The sequence below is a fragment of the Notechis scutatus genome, chromosome 4 (genome assembly GCF_049901735.1).
Source record: "Notechis scutatus isolate UNSWTSFEM ecotype Mainland chromosome 4, rNotScu1.2, whole genome shotgun sequence".
NCBI classification, from domain to species: Eukaryota; Metazoa; Chordata; class Lepidosauria; order Squamata; family Elapidae; genus Notechis; species Notechis scutatus.
In genome coordinates this window covers 153551880-153573919 of record NC_142012.1, presented here as the reverse complement: position 1 = coordinate 153573919, position 22040 = coordinate 153551880, and the positions used below count along the sequence as shown (strand labels likewise).

Sequence of the window (22040 nt, the reverse complement as noted above, 5' to 3'; positions counted from 1 at the left end):
CACACACACACCCACCAGATTGAAATGGCCCTAATTCTGCTTTGCTTTAAGTGTATCTTAAATATAGGTGGTCCTGTTTAGTGACTGCCTGGTTTAGTGAGTATCCAGAGTGAGTATCTAGAGTTCTAACAGTGGTTAAAAAAATAACTCTGCAACCAGTCCTTGTATTTATGACCTTTATAGCTCTGTAGTTACCTGTAACCCTGTTCACAGCTGTGGTGTGCAAATTTCAGCCTTGCTGCAGATTAATGATTTAATTGATAGGTTATATTGAAACTGATTTTGAGGGTCTATTTAAAGCTGCAATTTCTGCATCTGGAGATTGCCTCTTGGAGTTCACTATGAACTGTGTTATTCCACTAGAACAGAATGGCATGCATCTTAGGGAACCAGTATCACTTTCCACCTTTTTATTTTGTGTCCTTTTTGTGTCATATATTTCCTGTAATTGAAGTGTTAATTTTATTGTATTTTTTGATACCATTTTGGAATCTAATGTATTGTAAGATATTTTACATGTGTTCTGATTCACCATGATTGATGCTATTTTAGCTTTTGCTAAAATGCTATATTGATGCTATTTTAGCTTTTGAATTTAAAAAAAACACAATAAAGTTTTTTAAAAATAGGAAAGGAAAGCTGAAGACTGTAAAATCATGATGTTTCACTTAGCAACTATTTTGCTTTTAGGTCCAAATTGCCAGTCCCAATTGTTATCACTACACAAAACTATTTACCTGGCTCTTTCTGCAGGCTCTGAGCTAGGGTGAGATGTAAGCTGTCTATAGCTTGTCCCACCAGGATTCACATTTTTTTTCCCATTGGTGATGGGTTTTTTTTTATAACTTTGTTTTTAATTTTGTACCCTGCCCAGAGTCATTGACAAGTTGGTGGCCTAAGAATGTGAATATACAAAAACGAACCCAATAGACAAATAACTCAGAGAGAATAGGTTAAACGATATCCATTATGACTATTGTAATGCGCTCTACATGGGGCTGCCCTTGAAGACCATCTGGAGGCTCCAGTTGGTGCAAAATGCAGTGGCCCGCATGGTTTTGAGCAGACCCCGGTGTGTACATGTATCACACCTCTCCTGCGGGAGCTGCATTGGCTGCCGATTTGCTTCCGGGTGCAATTCAAGGTCCTGGTTGTCACCTTTAAAGCCCTTCATGGCTTGGGACCAGGCTATCTGAGGGACCGTCTCTTGCCGGTCACATCTACCTGACCCCTCAGAAGGGGGAGGCAGGGAATGTTGCAGGTCCCATCCTTGGGGGAGATATGCCTGGTGGGACCCAGAAGAAGGGCCTTCTCCATGGTGGCTCCCTCCCTCTGGAACATCATTCCCTCAGAGATTAGACTGGCCCCCATTCCTTCAGAAGCTGCTGAAGACCTGGTTCTGCCAGCGGGCCTGGGGAACCCAGAGCAGGATGGAGCCCATTAAATGGCTCGTGTAATCTGCTGTTGCTGGGGTGGTAGAGGTGGGGGGTGATTTTACTATATTAATTTATTTGATTTTACAAGTTTGATTGTTTTAAATTGTGGTTTTATAGGTTGTAAACCGCCTTGAGTCGCGAATAAGCAGCAATACAAATTGAATAAATAAATAAATAAATAAATAAATAAATAAATAAATAAATAAATAAATAAATAAATAAAATTATGCCAGGGGTATCAACCTTGATTTCATTGAGGGCCACATCAGGGTTGTTTTTGACCAGGGGGTGCGGGTGTGCATGGCCAGGCTGGGTGTGGCCAGGTCAACATCACTCATGTCAGGGGCATCTGTGGTGGCCTTGTCTGGGGCTGGAAGGACCCTCCTGTAGCCCTCTGGCAGCAAAAAGTGAGCTCGGGAGGACCACGTGTGGTCCTCCAGGGCTTCATTTTCGGCCATGACAGCCTCCCCCAGCATTCTGCCAGCAAAAATGGTGCTGAGGAGGGGGCTCTGTTTTCACTGGCAGAAGCACAGCAGGCCGGTCCTTCTCTGTTTCCAGGGCAACCCCATGGGCCAGATCTAAACACCCCACAGGATGGGTCCAGCCCACGAGCTTTGAGTTTGATACTATTATTAGGCTATACATTTTAGTCTCATTCTAATTTTAGTAGAACACACAAGTGTGCATTCAATTATTATATTGAAACTAATGGAACTTATATGTTCTAATTTTTTTCTTATTGCTACAGAACACAAATAATTGTTTTAAAAAATGCAATTGTTATAAACCTACCAACAACAAAAATCCTAGGCTAAAAACTGATATTTACTAATGCATATTTACTTATTCGGGATCATTGTTTATCCCCCCCATAACAAAAAGCAAAATGTGGATTATGTCCAAGGGGGGGGGGGACCAGACGAAGTGATGCTACTCATTGTGCAAAAGATGAGCAATAAAATCATCAGCGTCCAAATGATTTTTTAATTAGCTTTTAATCTGTGTATTTAGGAAAGTTATTTCTGTGTGAATTCCATTCTGATAATTTTTATCTTGGTGTCACAGCTGCAGTCACTAATGGCAGATGCCATGGACACCCTCGAAGGAAGGAAAAGTGATAAAGAACGTGTCTGGAATAAAATTCAAAAGGTAAAAAAAGCCATGTTGGAGACTAAGCCCAGAGAGCAGATGCTAAGAAGTTAAGGTTTGTCAAGAGGTGATATCAGTTCTTGAAGGTGATGAAAAGTTTGGTCTCATTTCTAAAAGGTTTCAAAATTTTAACCTCGGCCAATTCATGCCCTGCTTATTTTGAAAAAGAGTTTCATTCTTTGTATCTGTACATTCCATATGAGAAGGCAGGCTGATTGGGAATGTTGAGGAATGTGCTTTGAGCATGCTGCAATGATAATGTTCCAAAATGCTGTGCAATTGCACAACCACAAAAAAATGAAGAAAGCTAAGAAACAGTAGGGAACATCTACCTAATATGCAAGTAGCCCGGGTTCGAATCCCAGAAAGATTATGGCTAGCTAACGAGTGCTAAATAGCTTGAAATAGATCTCTTCTAGTCTCCCTTTATTTCTTTGTTGGTAAAATATAAATTCAATACTAACAAAGACTACATTTGGATACAAACACGTCTAGTTTTCTCCTTGTTTTAGATACAAGCTACAAATGGAAAGGTTTGAGTTTTACATTAATAAGGTTATGTCAGATGGAGGCAGCCAGATCCACACTGGAAGGTTTCAAGCTGACTACTTTATTGTATTCTACTTTTAATACATGAATCTCACCAGACTGCTTGCCTTCTCTTGGGAACAAACAGATAATGTTCCAGAAACTTGGAGAAGGGTGTCAATCCTAATTCTCTTGCAGCTGCACAACAACTCAAGGCTAATTCCCTGCTTGACCCTTCCTCCTTGCCTGGCTGACAGTTTCCCAACAGGTTCTCTGTGCATTTGAGTCTAAATTGCAGTTAGTTTTTATAAAGGCAAATGAGAACATGTCAGTTTGATAATCTATATTTTGAACTTTGCTAACCCTGGTTAAACATGAGGACTAAATAACTACTTAACATGCAGTTCAAACCAGCCAGCTATGTGACACGCTAAAAGGGGAAAAGGCAATGCATAATATGCTGTGAATATTATGGCTTCCCTACCAAAAAATAATAAAAGAATCTGCTGGGGAGGCGGAATAAAAATTAAGCAGGAACTTGGTGAAAGTCCACAAAAGAGGAGGTGGAAATTTACAAAGTTTTCAAAGGGTAGGAAGGTTTTTGTTTTGTTTTTTCTTTTAATTTATTTTTACAGTTTCCCCAAGTATATGTTTGTTTAGATTTCAGGTGCATGTTTAAAAATACAGTACAGAAAGTACTGATTCATATGACATAGAATGTAGAATGTATAGACTATAACTTCAAACAGGTGTGGGCAGATGTCAGGGACTGTGGGGTGTGAAAGGGGAAAAGATGAATAAATCTTTATATATCATCTAATTGCGGGTAGAAGGGCAGTCCTGCCTGCATCCTTAAACCTAAATAAGTAAAGAGAGGGATGTTCCTCCCTCAGAAATGCACCCCTCTGTTTTGGATCTGGAATTAGCTGTGAGCTAAGAGCAGGGGAGGATGGCTGTTAAGTATCATTTGGATGTTTTGAAGGTATCAAAATTATGTTTCACAGATAACCAGATACCTTAATTATTTAACAGAAAACCAGAAGCTTTATTTCTGAAATCAAGGGTCAAATTGGGACTCCTACTGCTATACTGGGCTCTCTTTTGCACATTCCTGAGCAATTTCAACTTATCACCAGGTTGATGGTGGTATATCCCATTTTATAATGCTAGAAAACCATGTGTGTTTTGGGCTAGACTCCATTCACTGAGCATCAAACATGTCTGAGGTCACACATTCAGCCTCTTTTTGTCTCAGAGAAGGTACAATGTGATCTGAAGTACAGAACTTTAGCATTTGTCCTTTGCCATGGTGAGACCACTCATATCTATGAAGCTAACCAGTGCCACCAATTTCCAGAGCAAGGATAGGGCTTTCCAAATGGATAGGGCTTTCTCAGATAGCTAATGGAGCTACTTAAGAGGCTGTGGTGGCACAGTGGTTGGAATGCAGTACCGCAGGCTACTTCTGCTGACTGCTGGCTGCCAACAGTTCAACAGTTCGATCTTGACCGGCTCAAGATTGACTCAGCCTTCCATCCTTTTAAGGTTGGTAAAATGAGGAGCCAGATTGTTGGAAGCAATATGCTGATTCTGTAAACTGCTTAGAGAGGGCTGTAAAGCACTGTGGAGAGATATATAAGTCTAAGTGCTATTGCTATTGCTACTTGTTGAATGATTGAAGAATTCCATGGACCTGGTAGGCAGTTCTATCAAGACTATGCTCAAACTTTGACATACAGAGGCAACTGGGCTTTTGATAGGAGGCTGCCTGAGTGATCTCTCTCTCTCTCTCTCTCCCTCCCTCCCTTTCTCCCTCCCTCCCTCCCTCTCTCTCTCTCTCTCCCTCCCTCCTTCTCTCCCTCCCTCCCTCTCTCTCTCTCTCTCACTCCACCAAGCCAAGATTACTTCTGCTTTTTTGATGAGCTTTGGGAGATGAAGCAATACAAGTAGTCCTTGACTTACAACAGTTCGTCTACTGACTGTTCAAAGTTACAATAGCACTGAAAAAAAGTGACAAGACCATTTTTCACACTTATGACCATTGCAGCATCTCCATGATGATGTAATTTACATTTAGATGCCTGACAACTGAATCATTTTTATGACGGTTGCAGTGTCCCAGGGTCATGTGATCATCTTTTTGCAACCTTCTCACAAGAAAAGTCAATGGGGAAGCCGGATTCACTTAACAACCGTGTTATTAATTTAATAATCCCAGTGATTCACTTAACAAATGGGGCAAGAAAATAGGGCCAAACTCGCTTAACAAATTTCTCACTTAGCAACATGAGGTTTGGGCTCAATTGTGGTCATAAGTTGAGGAGATTCCTGTATAGGAGATTCCTAGAGTGGTACTGATGAAAGACAAAGAGCAAATTATGACTCATGGGTAAGAGCTCAAGTTTGAGTCTATACTGTGCAGAAAAAGAGCAAAATCCCCTGCTTTTATTCTCCTACAGATTGCTGACTAGGAGCCCTTTATAGTATAACCTGGATGCTTTTAGGGAAGGACGGGGTAGATGAGCATTTTATAAGTTGCTATGATAAATTTCTTTGGTATCTGGAAAGAAAGTCACTTATATGAGCCACGATGGCGCAGTGGTTAGAGTGCAGTACTGCAGGCTACTTCTGCTGACTGCCGGCTGACTGCAATTTGGCAGTTCAAATCTCACCAGGTCAAGGATGACTCAGCCTTCCATCCTTCTGAGGTGGGTAAAATGAGGACCCAGATTGTTGGGGGCAATATGTGGATTCAGTAAACCGCTTAGAGAGGGCTATGAAGCACTATAAAGCGGTATATAAGTCTATGTGCTTTTGCTATTGCTATATTTGTTCAGGGATGAGGGGGCGGATCTTATAGAATTGATAAGGGCTGCTTCTGGGAGGATTATGGCTGATGGTACTTTGTCCAGAAGAAATAGACAGGAATCTCTGTCACATCAACTCTGTCACTTGCAAGTAACAGGAGGTGGGTTCAGAGGAGTAGTTGGTGCATCCTTGAACGAGGGTTACATTGACTGCCTTGAAGAAAGCAGTGATCAATCCCACCCCCAAGAGTCAATAATTGACCCAGCTGTTTTTGATAACTATTAACTAGTCTTCTACTTCCTTTTGGGAAGAAGGCGATTGAATAAGTAGAAGGCCTTCATCTGTAGGGCCTCTGATTAAGTGGATGAATTTGGACCTTTTCAATCAGATCCCGAGCATAGAAACCAGATTCTGTGGTTTTGTGGATGACCTATGGTGGGATCAATGTATGTGACCATCATAATTCTGCTAGACCTCTCAACAGCTTTCAATACCATTGTTTATCTTATTCTTCTGGACCAGTTTCAAGGGTTAGAAGTGAGAGTTGGTACTTCTTTTCACTGGTTCTCTTCCTTCCAGACTGAGCAATTTCAGTTGATAGAAAGGAAGAAACCGTGTCCTTGGACTTTTACATGAGAAGGTACTAGCTGTGGCCTTGGATGGCTTTTGGGCAACTCTATCTTTTCCATCAGGAAAATAAATTTCTGACTGGAAGGTCCGGCTTGTAGTGACACATGGCTTGATCACTTTGATTGTTTGGAATTTATTTATTTGTTTATTAAAGTTATATTGTACCATCTCACTGTCAAGCAATGGCAGTCAGTGTGGAAATGCCACTGAAGACCACTCAGAAGTTACAGCTACTGCACAGAAGCCCAAAGATACTGGCAGAGAATCAAAAAATGGTTGGAGGAAATAACGGCTGAGCAGATTGAATTAAAACCAAAATTCTTCCTATTAGGGATATTCAGTAGACAACTCCTAAAAAAAGCCAAATATATAATATTACACATACTTACTGCAGCTAGATTAGTTTTTGCACAATGTTAGAAACAAGCCGATATTCCAACAGAGGAAATGACTATTCAGAAATAGTAAGCTGTGCAGAAATGGATAAATTGACCCTAGCACTTAAGGATAAAGAATCATCAGAATATTACAAGAGCTGGGAATGTTGGTATGATTGGATAGAACAAAGATAGATAATATAATAGTAAACATTATTAAACCGTAAAGGAGATAGAAACTATATACTCACATTAAGATTTAATTGTAAATATGACACCAATAATGATAACAAATAAGGAACCACAAACTGTCGATAATGGAATTGCCTTTTATTCATTTTTTTTCTCTATCTTTCTATGTTGTGTATGTGTTTGTTCATTTATTTTAATTGTATATTCAATAAAGTTTTTTTTTTTAAAAAAAAAAAAGAAGTTACAGCTAGTTCATCATGCTGCAGTTACAGTAACAAAGGCAATAACCTTGCCTTGTGTGACACCACTATTTTGAGAGTTGTACTGGGTGAAGTTCAAGGTGCTTGTTGTAACCTTTAAAACCCTTCATGGTTAAGGACCTGGATATCAGTGAGACTGCCCACTCTTAGCTAGCATCTACCCATTCAATAAAAAAACAAGAAGGAAAGACTTGCCAACATACCAACCTGTAATGTGCTTTAAAAGTAACCTTGAGGAACAGGAGGAAGAGCTGGAACTGACAACAGTCAGACAAAAATTTGAGTCCAAGTTGGAAATGTAATTTGATAAAGCATCTCAGGCCTGATCCTCTAGTTCTCTTGTAGATGAAGGGAGAAAGAGGGGAAGTACATTGTGATCCTGTTTGTGAACTTATAAAAGTGTCATTAGCATGTCTAATACATCACTTTAGATTCTTAATCTGGTCTAGCATGACGAGTTGACACAACGAGTGTCATGATGAGAGAATATTGGAGCCCACTTTCTATATCACTGCCCTCTTTTCTTGGATTCACATGGTCCTTATTCTGCTAGGAATCTGAAAGACCATTAAGTTCTCTAGACAGAATTTCACTAATAGTTATGGATTGCTCCTTGGTATTACATTATGCAATTAAGTTGCATTTTATATGTTCTGTTTTGAACCTGGTACTATAAATTGAACTGCAAATGGCTCAGAGTCACTTGTAATTGGAGTGGCACATAAACCTCAGGAAATGAATCAATCCCTGTCAAAGGTTTTTGCTGGCAGGAAATTCTAGGAGTTATAGTTCAAAGCCACTATACTGTGGGAGAACGTCATGTCTTATTTCTATACATTTTTATTTATAATCCATATTTTCTTTTAGTAATCTGGATTTGATTATTCTTTATTTCTAATTAGGAACAACCCAATGTGGTCGTACCAGCAGACCTCAGGATCCTAGAATAGTTACATCAACATCAAAGTACACCCACAATATTTGACATGCATTCATTATTGATGCCTCTCTATTTAAGTTAGACAAAGATCCAAAGAGAAGATTCCTTCTATCTTTGTACAATGTTTTGCATGTACTGCAGCTATAGAATAGAATAACAGAATTGGAAGGGACCTTGGAGGTCTTCTAGTCCAACTCCCTGCTTAGGCAGGAAACCCTATACCATTTCAAATAAATGATTATCCAATCTCTTCTTTAAAACTTCCAATATTGGAGAATGTTACAACTTCTGGAGGCAAGTTATTCCACTGATTGCTTCCTTGATTAGTTTCCACCCATTGCTTCTTGTCCTGTCTTCAGGTGCTTTGGAGAATAGATTGACTCCCTCTTCTTTGTGGCAACGCCTGAGATATGTAATAAGTAGCTCAACCCCCTCATATAACGATATGGATGGAATATGGTAAAGTACAAGGAATATTCCACTGCAAAGTTAACAGTTCCAATGATTTTTATCGCTTTCTAAAACAGAAATGTAGAGCTGCCTTATCCAACATCCGTTAAACAAGCTCAGTTTTGTCAACACCTCGGTAGAAGGCCTCTAGCATTTTACCCAACCTACTTCAAAACGGGTGCTTTTACATGTCAAACAAATGTGTTATTGAATGATGGAGGCCTTTCTCATGAAGAGAGACAGCTGGAGGAAAATACCGAAGCCTCTCCCATTTATTCTCCTGGTTTATCACACCGGCTGGGTTTGCAATCACAGTTACCTTGGTTATCGACATAACTCATTTCTGGATTTGCACAATACATTGAATCATCAGCCAACCAAATTGGATGTGTTCCCAGAACATACTGAGCTACAAAAGGAAAAAAAAAACCCTAAGCAAGGTTATATTAACCAACACTAACAACATTTGGCATGTGGTGCAAATGCAGCTGCTGAGTGTTTAACTGATTTGGCTAGATGTGTTGTGTGATCACAGCCACAAGAGAGGCAGAAGCAGAGGTGGTATTCAGCAGATTCTGACCAGTTCTGGACAAACAGTAGCGGAAATTTTGAGTAGTTTGGAGAACCGGCAAATACCACCTCTGACTGGCCCCACCCCCATCTCTTCTCTGCCTCCTGAGTCCCTACTGATCGGCTGGGTCTTCTTTTGTTGCCCTGCACAGGAGAACAGAGCTGAAAAGCAGGTTAGTGGAGTGGGGAGGGGAGAGGATTTTGCAGTATCCTTCCCCTGCCATGCCCGCCAAGCCACGCCCACAGAACCGGTAGTCAATTTTTTTGAATCCCACTACTGGGCAGAAGAGAAGAAATCAGGGATCCAGCAAACCAAGAGCCAGTTGAGGCCCTGGATATGCAGGTAGTCCTTGACTTACAACCACAACCGAACCCCAAATTGATGTTACTAAGCAAGGCGGCTTCAGTGAATTTTGGCCCATTTTGCAATCTTTCTTTCTGCTGCTCTTAAGTGAATTACAGCAATTGTTAAATGAGTAACATGGTTGTTAAATGAACCTGGCTTCCTTGTTGACTTTGCTTGTCAGAAAGTTGCAAAAGATCATCACCTGACCCCGGGATACTGCAACCGTCATAACCATGAGTCGGTTGCCAAGCATCCGAATTTTGATTACGTGATCATGGGGATACTACAATGGTCATTAAAAACAATCCTAAGTTGCTTTTTTTCAGTGCCATTATAACTTCAAATGGTCACTAGACAACTTTTTTTAAATCGAGAACCGTCTGTATAAAGGGATTTGGACATGTTCTAAATGGACCTTTAAAGTAGTTCAAGAATGTGCCCCTTGGAAGATAACCATGCATAGTTTCATTGAATCATGACCTATGAGGATTGTACAGCAGGGATGGGATTCTATCAGTTTGCACCTATTCACTAGAACCGGTTGTTAACATTCTAAGCAGTTCGGAGAACCGGTTGTTAGAAGAAATTACTGGCCTAATCCTGTAAGGAAGGCAGGAAGGAAACATTCTGGTGTTGCTTACAGAAACTGCCTCTCCATTAACCCTTATTACATTCTTGGCAGGACTAAACTTCCTTTCTCAGGAATGTCTCTGGAGTTTTTCCCCCCTCCTTTGCTGGTACTTTGCTTGTGTGGAGTGACCATTCAAAGTTACAATGGCACTGAAAAAGTGACTTATGACCATTTTTCACACTTACAACTGTTGCAGCATCCCCACAGTCATGAGAGGCCAGGAGATGAGATATTGAGTTGGCCACATCCAGCCAATAACATGAGCACCAAGCTATGACCACCCAGTCACATGACCACCAAGCCACGCCCACCACCTAAGCCATGCCCACAGAACCAGTTGTTAAAAAAATTGAATCCCACCCCGTTGTACAGGTTTGCTTTGTAGACATGTAATTTACCCTTAGTTATTTATCCCAGAAGTACACATAGAAACAAGCAATACCTTTTCTGCATGTTTCATCCTGGGAGATAAATGCCAGCAGTCTCTGCATTAAAAATATTGTGTCATGTGCAGAATCAGATAAGTTAACTTTAGAATTAAAAGACAAAGGAGAATCTAAATATTATAAAACATGGAATAAATTTTATATAGAAGAAGATAAGGTTGGAACGTTAGTAGTTATGATTAGATTAATTAGTAAATAATATATCAAATAAGGAGATTATAAATGATGAAGTAAAATGCATATATGTATAACAAGGTTAAGTTGGATTACTGTGTTGTATTCTTATATTTAAAATTAAATTTTTTTTACAAAAAAAGAATATCTGACTTACAGATAACTTGTAGAGATAGTCCTCGTACATATGATCACAATTGAGCCCAAAATGTCTGTCGCTAAGTGTGACATTTGTTCAGTGAGTTTTGCCCCATTGTATGACTTTTCTTGCCACAGTTGCTAAGTGAATCACTGCAGTTGTTAAAGTTAGTTACAAAGGTGTTACATGAATCCGGCCTTCCCATTGACTTTTCTAGTCAGAAGGCTGCAGAAGTTGATCTCTGGAACTGTTCTGACCTGGCTCCCAAATATGACGAACACTCTGTATCGAGCGCCAGTGGCCCCAACAAAAAAATCTCTCTCTTTCTCACAGCAGGCTAACAAGTCTGTCCAGCAGGGAGATGAATAGTTTTCTGCCACACTTATTCATCTCCACCCCCTGCCTTTTATCCCCAGAGCTATGGTGGGGCTTCGCTAGCAGTGGTACTCTTCCATCCCAAGGATCAGCCCATAGATTTCCACTGCTCTCCTCTCCTCTGCCTTCTGTGGATCTGTGCATCAGGCTCCGGACCCAGCTGTTCCTCTTCTTCATCATCAGCCACTCCAGACCTGGGGGCTGATGGATGAACCAGGCTCTGCCTCTGTCTCTATGTCTGACAGCTCCATTTCCCTCTTCCTCTTTGGAGCTCTGTGGTTGCCTTGATGCTGGCCCTGACTCCTGTGCCGCCTCCTTATCTGATTTGTCTGCTGGAGGGGCCAGCAGATGACATACCACAACAGGAACTCTGCAACCATCATAAATATGAGTTGGTTGCCAAGCGTTTGAATTTTATCATGTGACTGTGAGGATGCTGCATCAATCCTAAGTGTGAAAAATAGTCCTTTTTTCAGTGCCATTGTAACTTGAAACAGTCACTAGATGAACTGTTGTAACTTGAGGACTACCTATACAGGTAATCCTTGACTTACGACCATAATATACTTTGCCCATTATGGTCTCAAATCGTGACAGTCATAAAGCAGGCCAACCACATTACCGATCCAGTTTAATTACTTTTGCAGTAGTTAATGAAATGTGCTCATTTAATTTAACACTGTTATTATTAAGCAAATTATTTTTGTCCACTTTTGCTGAAAACTGGAAGTAAATGCTGGTTTTCAGCAAAAACGTAAAACGCACTCCACATGACCATGCTACAAATGGTCGTAAATGCGGGACAGGTGCCAAGCCTAAATTGCAGTCATCTGACTATAGGGAGAAGAATGGTTGTTGGAACTTTGGATCCTAGTTACAAGTAGCCCAGGGAGGTTCATTGTAACTTCGAACATTTGTAAAGCAACTGGTCAAACATCAAGGATTATCTGTATTTATGACTAGACTGCCATAAAGTCTACATTAAAATTTGACTTAAATGCAACAGTTCATAATAACGAACACAGAGACTTCTCTGTGACACTTACAAAATCATTATGTGGCTTCAGAAGTTTATCAGTTCAAGGAAGAAGAACACATAATTTTACACCGGATATTTTTTCTTTTGTTTTACCCTTGCAACCATGTCTTCTGAAGCATAAATCTGTTGCAAGAGCCAGTGATGATTCAAAGAAAAGGGGAAACAAGCATGACTGGAAGTAAAGTGGAAATAATAAAGGGATCAGAGTGGCAAATGATAGCATTTGAGGAAGATGACCAGGATCTGACATCTCCAGAACCGGAAAAAGTTTTTCACAAAAATGTTATCTGAAGCCTTTCAGTGAAGCAGGGATGAAAAATGAGAGGAACAGGATCCTAGTAGAAAGGGGTTCACCAAAATTTACCATACAGCTACTACTACAAGGCCATTTAGGATGAGAAAAATCTCTGTGTAAACCTCCCTTGAATACTCATTATATGAGGGATCCTTGGTGTTCTCTGAGCTTGGTTGTTTTCTTGCAGATGTTTCATTATTCAAATTAGGTAATATAAGGGGTCAAACTCGCAGCCCATGGGCCAATGCATCACACGCTGGCCACACCCACACTCGGTTTAGTGAAGGGGGGGAAGTCACAATACATCACATGACGCCGCCATCATGACATGAGCTTGACAACCCTGAGGTAATATCATCAGCACCCAGAGGTGGTATTCAGCAGGTTCTGACCAGTTTATTTATTTATTTATTTATTTATTTGATTTGCCAATTGTTTACAAGATAATAAGTATAAATGTATACATAGTTGTGAATACATGAAATGGGTACATATAAGAAAAATAAAAGAATAAGAGAAACAATAGGACAGGGACGGTAGGCACGTTGGTGCGCTTATGCACGCCCCCTACAGAACCGTTAGTGGAAATTTTGAGTAGTTCGCAGAACTGGAAAATACCACCTCTGACTGGAGATTTTACAGTATCCTTCCCCTGCCACACTGACCAAGCCACGGCCACAGAACCAGTAGTAAAAAAAATTGAATCCCACCATTGTCAGCACCACTGATGATGTTACTTAGTTTGAGTAAATGAAATGTCTGCAAGAAAACAACCAAGCTCAGAGACCACCAACTTCTCCTTTCAACCCCGACTTACAAATATTCTCCTTTATATAGTGATATAGTGATATGATATAGTATTATATATAAGTAGCCCCCAACTTACAGCAGTTCATTTAGTGATCATTCAAAATCACACCAGCCCTGGAAAAAAAGTGACTTATGACCATTTTTTCACACTGATGACCACTGCAGCATTCCCATGGTCCTATGATCAAAAATGTGGATGCTTGGCGACAGGCTCATATTTATGACAGTTGCAGTGTCCTTTGGGTCACGTTTTCACCATTTGCAACTTTCTCTCAAGCAAAGGCAATAGGGGAGCCAGATTCACTTAACAACTGTTATTAATTTAACAACTGCATGAATCATTTAACAACTGTGGCAAGAAAGATTGTAAAATGGGGCAGAAGTGTTTCACTTAGCAACAGAAATTTTGGGTTCAATTGTGGTTCTAAGTTGAGGACTACCTGTAGTTTGTAACCTAAGGAGAGCTAAGTTTCTAAGCTCTCTAATGTTTGCTCTTCTGTCTAGACACCAGGGGAGAAATTCCTTAGAAATAACAAGTATAGTATTTGTTGTCCCATTAATATAAAGTCACTGGGGTACATACAAATTAACTGAATCAGTCCTGAGATTGTGAAGCAGCCAGAGATACATATACAGATAATCAGAGTTGGAAGAGACCTTGTAGGTCATCTAGTCCAACCCCCCGCCCAAGCGGGAAACCCTACACCATTTCTGACAAATGGCAGTCCAATCTCTTCTTGAAAGTTTCAAGTGATGGCGCTCCCACAACTTCCGAGGGCAAGCCATTGGTTGATTGTTCTCACTGTCAGAAAGTTTCTCCTTATTTCCAGGTTAAATCTCTCCTTGTTCAGTTTCCATCCATTATTCCTTGTCTGGCCTACAGGAGCTTTAGAAAATAGCTTGACCCCTTCCTCCCTGTGGCAGCCCCTCAGATATTGGAACACTGCTATCACGTCTCCCCTGATCCTTCTCTTCACTAGATTAGCCAAGCCCAGTTCCTGCAACTGTTCATTGTATGTTTTAGCCTCCAGTCCCCTAATCATCCTGGTTGCTCTTCTCTGTACTTTTTCTAGAGTCTCAACATCTTCTTTATAATGTGGTGAACAAAACTGGATGCAGTACTCTAGGTGTGGTCTTACTAAGGCTTTATAGAGTGGTATTAGTACTTTCCTTGATCTTGATTGTATCCCTCTGTTAATACAACTTAGGATTGCATTAGCTTTTTTGGCTGCTGCTGCCTCTGGCTCATATTTAGCTGGTTGTCCACTAAGACTCCAAGATCCCTCTCACAGTTACTGCTATTGAGCCTGGTTTTACCCAGTCTATATGTGTACTTTTGGTTTTTCTTGCCCAAGTGTAGGATTTTACTTTTCTCTACATTGAATTTCATTTTGTTAGATACGGCCCAGTGTTCTAGTCTGTCAATATCCCTCTGGATCTTGAGCCTATCTTCTTGGGTGTTAGCTATTCCTGCCAGCTTAGTATCATCTGCAAATTTGGTAAGTTCCCCTTCTACTCCCTCATTTAAGTCGTTAATGAAGATATTGAAAAGTACTGGGCCTAAGATGGAACCTTGTGGCACCCCACTGCTTACTTCCCTCCATGTAGACTTAGACCCATTAAGGACTACTCATTGACTACGGTTTGCCAGCCAGTTGTGAGTCCATCTAATGGTGGTGCTATCTATTCCACTTTTTTCTAGCTTACTAAGAAGTAGGTTGCGGTCTACTTTGTTGAATGCCTTGCTGAAATCTAAATATATTATGTCCACAATATTTTGCTGGTCTACTAATTTACTCACTGTGTTGAAGAATGAAATAAGATTGGTTTGGCATGATCTGTTCTTAACAAACCCGTGCTGACTGCTAGTTATTACTTTACTTGTTTCTAGATGTTGGCACATCTGTTTTTTTATTATCTTTTCCAGTATCTTCCCAGGTATTGATAGCTGTAGTTTCCTGTGTCTGTTTTTTTTTTTCCTTTTTTGAAGATGGGAACCACATCAGCTCTTTTCCAGCCCTCTGGTAGTTCCCCGGTGCTCCAGAGGACAGCCTCATAAACCTGTAAGACAAGGGAGGGGTTGTTTTGTTTTTGCTTCCGACTGCTGCGTAGCTTACCATCCACCGTTCTGTTTCACAAAGTGCAAAACTGCAGGTCACTTCAGAGTCCCATTGTTGCTCTGTGTTACTATCAGATAAATCAAGCTGAAAATATTGGCCAAGAAGAAGATCCTTTAGGGTAGGGGTGTCAAACTCGATTCCATCGAGGGCCGCATCAGGGTTGTGTTTGATCTCAGGGGGCTGGAGTAAATGTGGCCAGGGTGGGCATGGCCGGCTCAACATCACTTGTTTCAGGGTTGCCTGTTGTGGTTTGAGCGCTCTGCCAGCAAAAATGGGCTCTGTTTTCAGCTGTGACGGCCTCCTGCAACCCTCTGCCAATGAAAATGGAGCTCAGGAGTGGCCCTCCCAAGCTGTGTTTTCTCTGGCAGAGGCTCAGCGGGATGTTCCTTTGCTGTTTCCAGGGAGACCCCGCGGGCCAGATCTAAACACCCTGCAGCAGTGGTGGGATTCAATTTTGTTTACTACCGGTTCTGGGGACATGGCTTGGTGGCTAGTATAGATGCTCTCTCTCTATATATATATTTTCCTTTTTATTTCTCTGGTTTTGAGCATAGCCTTCTTTCCTACTAGATCTGGTTTTGTTGTTGTTATTGAATTTTGCTGATTGACCCCCAAAGCAAAAGACATGCAGAGAAGTATGCTGCTGGCATTGATGTATTGTTCATGGTTTGTGTTGACCTTGATCCTAGAAATGGGGTGAGATAGAGGAGAGGCAAATTAGGGAAAGTTCACAAAAAAATAATAATCTGGGAATCTGTGTAACCTCTGAGTCAATTTTAAAGCTAAATTGTAACCAGTGGTGGGGTTCAAATTTTTTTACTACCGGTTCTGTGGGCATGGCTTGGTGGGCATGGCAGGAGAAGGATAATGTAAAATCTCCAGTCAGAGGTTGTATTTGCCGGTTCTCCAAACCACTCAAAATTTCTGCTACCGGTTCTCCAGAACTGGTCAGAACCTGATGAATACCATCTCTGCCCCGTGGGCCTTGAGTTTGTCACCCCTGCTTTAGGACATTTTACACAAGTCCCCCTCAGAAACACCCTTGTATAAAATTCAGTTCAAAAGTAGAAAAGAGTCACTTGCTTGGGATGGTATGGCTTCAAAGATTGGCTAATTCCCACTATACCTTTCCGTCAGCCAATGACCCAGGGGTTATTAAAAATTAATCTAAGAACCCTCTAAACCCAAATTCTTCTTTGATGCTTGGTGTGCACCTGCGGAGCCTTTTCAACACATGGGCAGCTTCCCCACCTGACATTTCCCAAATTGTTATTTCTTCCTGCAAATTTAACATGGATTCAGCGTCCCCATGTTAACTCTTAAACTCTTCCAACGTATTCCAGCATCACAGGCAGGCCCAACTATTCAGGCGATGGCATCTGTTCCAAACTTTCATTCTCATCTTTCCAGATCCAGGTTCTCCCTTTTGTCTTCATTACCACAGAATTGATTTACACGTGTTGGAGAAAATAACCACAATCTAAGCTGGAGCAATTAGTGTTAAATGAGGAATGCTGAATTTGCCATCCTCACTAGTGAAATCCGGCTGTTACAAAAGAAGCAGCTGTTATACTTAATGAAAACATCCAGCCCTTTTCTCTGAAATAGCAGAATAATGATATGGGGGGTTTATTTTCCAAATGGATAAAAAGAGAGCTGATGAAATCTCACCTTCTCTTTCTTTAAAAAAATAAAAATAAAAGAGTTCGCATTCCTAGGCAACAAGACTATCACATATTATGTGGATGGAAACAAGGAGCCCCCTGAAAATGTTTTGTGCAGAAATTACATTTGAAGGTAGATTTGCCTTCGTTTGACATGTCTGACCCAGGAATGTAGTGTGAATTCTTAGGTTGGGGGTGCAGGTGGATTGATAGTGGGATTTATTTTCTTGGCAGAAATGGTTTACATGCATCATCTTACAAGGCCTGGCCTACTAGTAGCCGAGTGGGAGCTGTTTTAGATGTCATGAAATGGCAACAAATATTATTTTTAACAGATTGGAACTTACAGGCAAGAGGACCAGCTTCAAGGCATTGCTCCATTCAACACTGCTCCAAAGCAAAGCAGTCGTTCAAAGATTAGAATAGCAGTCCCACAGGTGCTTTTACAAAAAACAACTGGACTTTCTTGGCTTTTTTTTCCCCTTGAAGACGTTTCACTTCTCATCCAAGAAGCTTCTTCAGTTCTGACTTGAATGGTAGAGAATAGGAGCATTTATATTATTTGCAGACCTCTGGTCATAAGTACTCTGACTAGTTCCAAGAAGGTCCCACACCCATTTGCTCTCTAATTCAGATGACCCTGTGGGTACAAATAAACCCCAAGCGGCCTCAACAACTCTCAGAGCTAATGACCAACCTTCAGAATGCTAATGACCAAATGACTGTTAAGGAATATAAATCGTTCCATTCCGCATTCAGCCACAACCGAAAAATGGTTGGATTTTTCTTGGATGAGAAGCAAAATATTTTCAAGGGGAAAAAAAATCCAGCTGCCTTTTGGAAAAGCATCTTTGGGCAACCATGACCTCAGTGAGAATCTCCATGGACATTAGAATAGCAGCCTATTTGTTTCCTTGTTTAACATTCAAGATCAAAACATTTTAAAAACTGACTGAGGTCCCAGCAATTAACAATGTTAAACACAGTCCAAGCTACAGTTAACGCACTGCATCCAAAAATGCTTAAAAGTAGATTGAAACATATTTAGCCAGGAGGCATTGATACTACTCCAACAGGACCTGGATCAAACAAACAAAAGGGGAAAGGAAATGGAAATCTGACAAGAAAATTTTGTTACTAAAAAAGATGCAATGACTTGAACAATTTCTTAACGTTTGATTTTTAAAACCTGGGTGGTTGTTTTTTACAGTGGGGAATAATTTTTATTAAAAATACATTTTTGGAAGGTAAAACTTGTGTTGTAACTAAAAGGCTAGAAGTCTTGCTGGTTAGAATGTCTTTGCTCATTTTTTGAAATTTCTGAATTCTTCCAACCAGAGCACTCATTTTCAGCCTATCCATGGGTAGCAACAGCACTTAGACTTATATACTGCTTCAGCGGTTATATACAGCTTATACACAGCCTTAAGCGGTTTAAAAATTTCAGCATATTGCTCCCAACAATCTGTGTCCTCGGTTTACCTACCTCAGAAGGACCTCAGAAGGATGGAAGGCTGAGTCAACCTTGAGTAGGTCAAGATAGAACTCCTGGATGTAGGCAGAATCAGCCTGCAATACTGCATTCTGACCACTGCACCACCATGCCAATCAAGAAAAATTGATTTTGCAATACTTTCTGCCAACACTGTAAGTCAAATTCCTTTCCATTCAAGGAACCTTAGAGATCAATTTTGCTGCAAGAAAGGAGACAGATTGAGAAGTTCCAGCCCAAGAACAACACGGTATTTTATTTCTTCCCTGCAATGTTGCAGTTTTCTCAGGCATATTTTCTCAGGGCTCAGTACTGTAATGGCAAAAATAGCTGCTACATTTTGCTCTATAAAAGCTATCTGTAATCTGATGCCTCCAAATATATTCCATTACCATGTCCATTCTTCCCAGCCTGCAAGCCCAATCTCCAGGAAAATGGAAATGTGATACATCTAGAAGATGACCAATGTGGGTTACTGTAAACATGTTCCCCAACTAGGTGGAATTTATCGATATAAAATCCCAAGCCTTAATCTCAGTTATAAAAACCCTGATGGCACAGTGGTTAGAATGCAGTATTGCAGGCTGAATCTGCCCACAGCCAAGAGTTCGATCCTGATGGGGCTCAAGTTTGATTCAGCCTTCCATCCTTTTGAGGTCGGTAAAATGAGGACCCAGATTGTTGGGGGCAATATGCTGACTTTATAAACTGGCAAGTATTGTGAAATGGTATATGTGCTAGTGCTAATTGCCCATCCAAATAGGTAGGGATCTCTGCAGAGGAATTCTGAAAAAGAATGCCATGTTTACCTATCTCTTTTAAACAAAGGCTAGTTTTTTCACCACTGAAAAAGTGGCCCCAAAATCCCTGGATTGCACCCTGCTCTGTAGTTTGAACTGTCCATAATATGTTACTGGGCATTTTTTTTAGAATAGCTTCATCCAAAGAACTAAATCAAGAGAAGGTTGCAGAGCAAAGAAATACAGTGTGTTAAACAAGGAGCCAGTTTAACAGATGGATAAAGTGATGTTTGCAACCTACTCATGGGGGACATTCCTGTTTAGTCTGTAATATTCAAAAATACAAGTTGGGTGTACTAGTTGCAGAGGTCTGTCAAGCTTGATTCTTGACTTCTTTCAAAACAACTTAGACATGTTAACTGCAATTTTGCCATTATCCTGCACAATTGTTGCTGATTTTTAAAAATGATAATAGCATCAAATTTAAGGAGTCCTATATTAGCAATGCTCAGATTCATCAACTTGGTTTTATTCAGCTTTTCATTTTCACTGATCGGTCCGTTTCAATTTCTCTTTGTTTCACATTCTTTAATTCATACTTTCAGTTTGGCTCATTCCTGTACCTGCTAAGTAGTAAGTTATGCCCTTAGCTGTTTCTTTTCCCTGTGTGTGTTCTTTCAGAAAGAATGTGCTAAGAGAAGTGGGGAGCAAACATGCATTTTGAGCATATTCCTCCAAACATATTTTTGCTTGCAGTTAGGGATTTGTTTTTTAGTGTTAGAAAGCAATTTTAAAATTGTATAAATGCATAAATGTAGGGTTTGGGGCCTAATTACCAGTTTTTGCAAACCATTTTCTCTTATCTAATGCCGTGTTGCACACTAATTTCTCTAATGCAATGTTCTTCAAGCTTGGCAACATTTAAGATGTGTGGACTTCAATTCCTCAGCCAGTATGCTGATTGGGGAATTCTGGGAGTTGAAGTCCATATATCTTAAATTTGTTATGGGAATCAAAATAAGCAGGAGATATTTCACCTTCTCCTGGTGCCCTCAAAAACACCCCATCTAAAAAATGGTAGCTGTGGTCTTAAGGCTTTTGCACATCTTAGGGTTGTGCTCCATTTGCACCCGTTTCTAGATTATGAGGCTTTGCTCACAATCACTTATGTCTCATGACATCTCCTCTGGATTATTGCAATGCACTCTTCATGGGGCTGCCTTGAAAAGTAATTGGAAGTTTCAACTGGTGCTTCATGAGCTGCATTGGTTGTAGCATATTACCTGGTGCAGCTTTTAAAGCCCCTGGTTACCTAAGGAGAAAGGGGCACAGTGACCTCACAGCTGGGCTTTTTGACCAGAAGTTTGGTGGTTCAAGACCCAAATAACACATGACAGGGTGAGCTGCCATTCTTGCTTCAGCTCCTGCCAATCTACCAATTTGACAGCATGCAAATGTGAGTAGATAAATAGGTACCATTTTGGCGGGAAGATAACAGAGTTCTGTATGCGTCAATATATAGTCATGGTGGCCACATGAGCACAGAAATGTCTTCAGACAACTCTGGCTCCCTCTGCTATGAAATGGATACAACACTGCTTGGGAATTCTGGGAGTTGAAGTCGACACAGTTTAAAGTTGCTGAGGTTGAGAAACACTGACTTAGACTTTCTGGGTTCCCAGATCTTCCAGTTGCTTCCTTCTCTTACAAGATGGACTGTCTTATAATAGCAGAAATTGTTAGGTAGAAGTTTGAATATAGACAAGTCTTTGCTATCAGTTCCACTTCCTTTATTGTCAAGAGCCAGTAAGTTCAGGGGAAGGGCCAGTGGATATCTTCTAGAATAGACAGGGTAGACTGAAAACCTCAGATTTAGGTTTAATAAAACTTTTTCTGGTCTGGGCACCCACTAAATCAGAGGTCTCCAAACTTGGCAACTTGTGGACTTCAACTCCCAGAATTCTCCAGCCAGCATAGCTGAATAATATGCATCGCTAGCTGGAGAATTCTGGGAGTTGAAGTCCACGGGTCTTAAAGTTGCCAAGTTTGGAGGGCCCTGCACTAAATAGATGAACTTGAAGTCCACTTTTGTGGGCTTCAATTTCCAGAACACTAAACAAAAACAATTTTTGTAAGAAATTCCGGGAACTGAGTGCATCTGTTTAAAGGATGTCTATGCAGTTTTCTTCATGTTTTTTCCCCAAAATTTATAATCTTAATTTAATCTTTTTGGTCTTTGGAAGAGCACCTGGCTGTGCTGACTTGCTTGGGGCTCACAGAGGAGCATTCAGCCTTGGGGTTTGTCAGTGCCTTGAAAAAAAAAATATGCTGCAAAAAAAAGCACCTGTAGGTATTTCTCAATATAGAATCACATTAGGACCAGGATTTCTATCACTAAGCAAGGCAGTTATTAAGTGAGTCTTGTCCGA

At 40.6% G+C, this 22040-nt stretch overlaps 1 protein-coding gene across 1 annotated transcript in view; it reads left to right on the top strand.

The window, feature by feature from the left end:
• Positions 1–22040, top strand: part of SPATA16 (spermatogenesis associated 16) — a 213933-nt gene that overhangs the window by 179254 nt on the left and 12639 nt on the right. The window contains exon 9 of the mRNA XM_026668387.2: positions 2502–2585. Within this exon, the coding sequence (XP_026524172.1) occupies positions 2502–2585 (84 nt within the window). The remainder of the gene's footprint in view (positions 1–2501; positions 2586–22040) is intronic.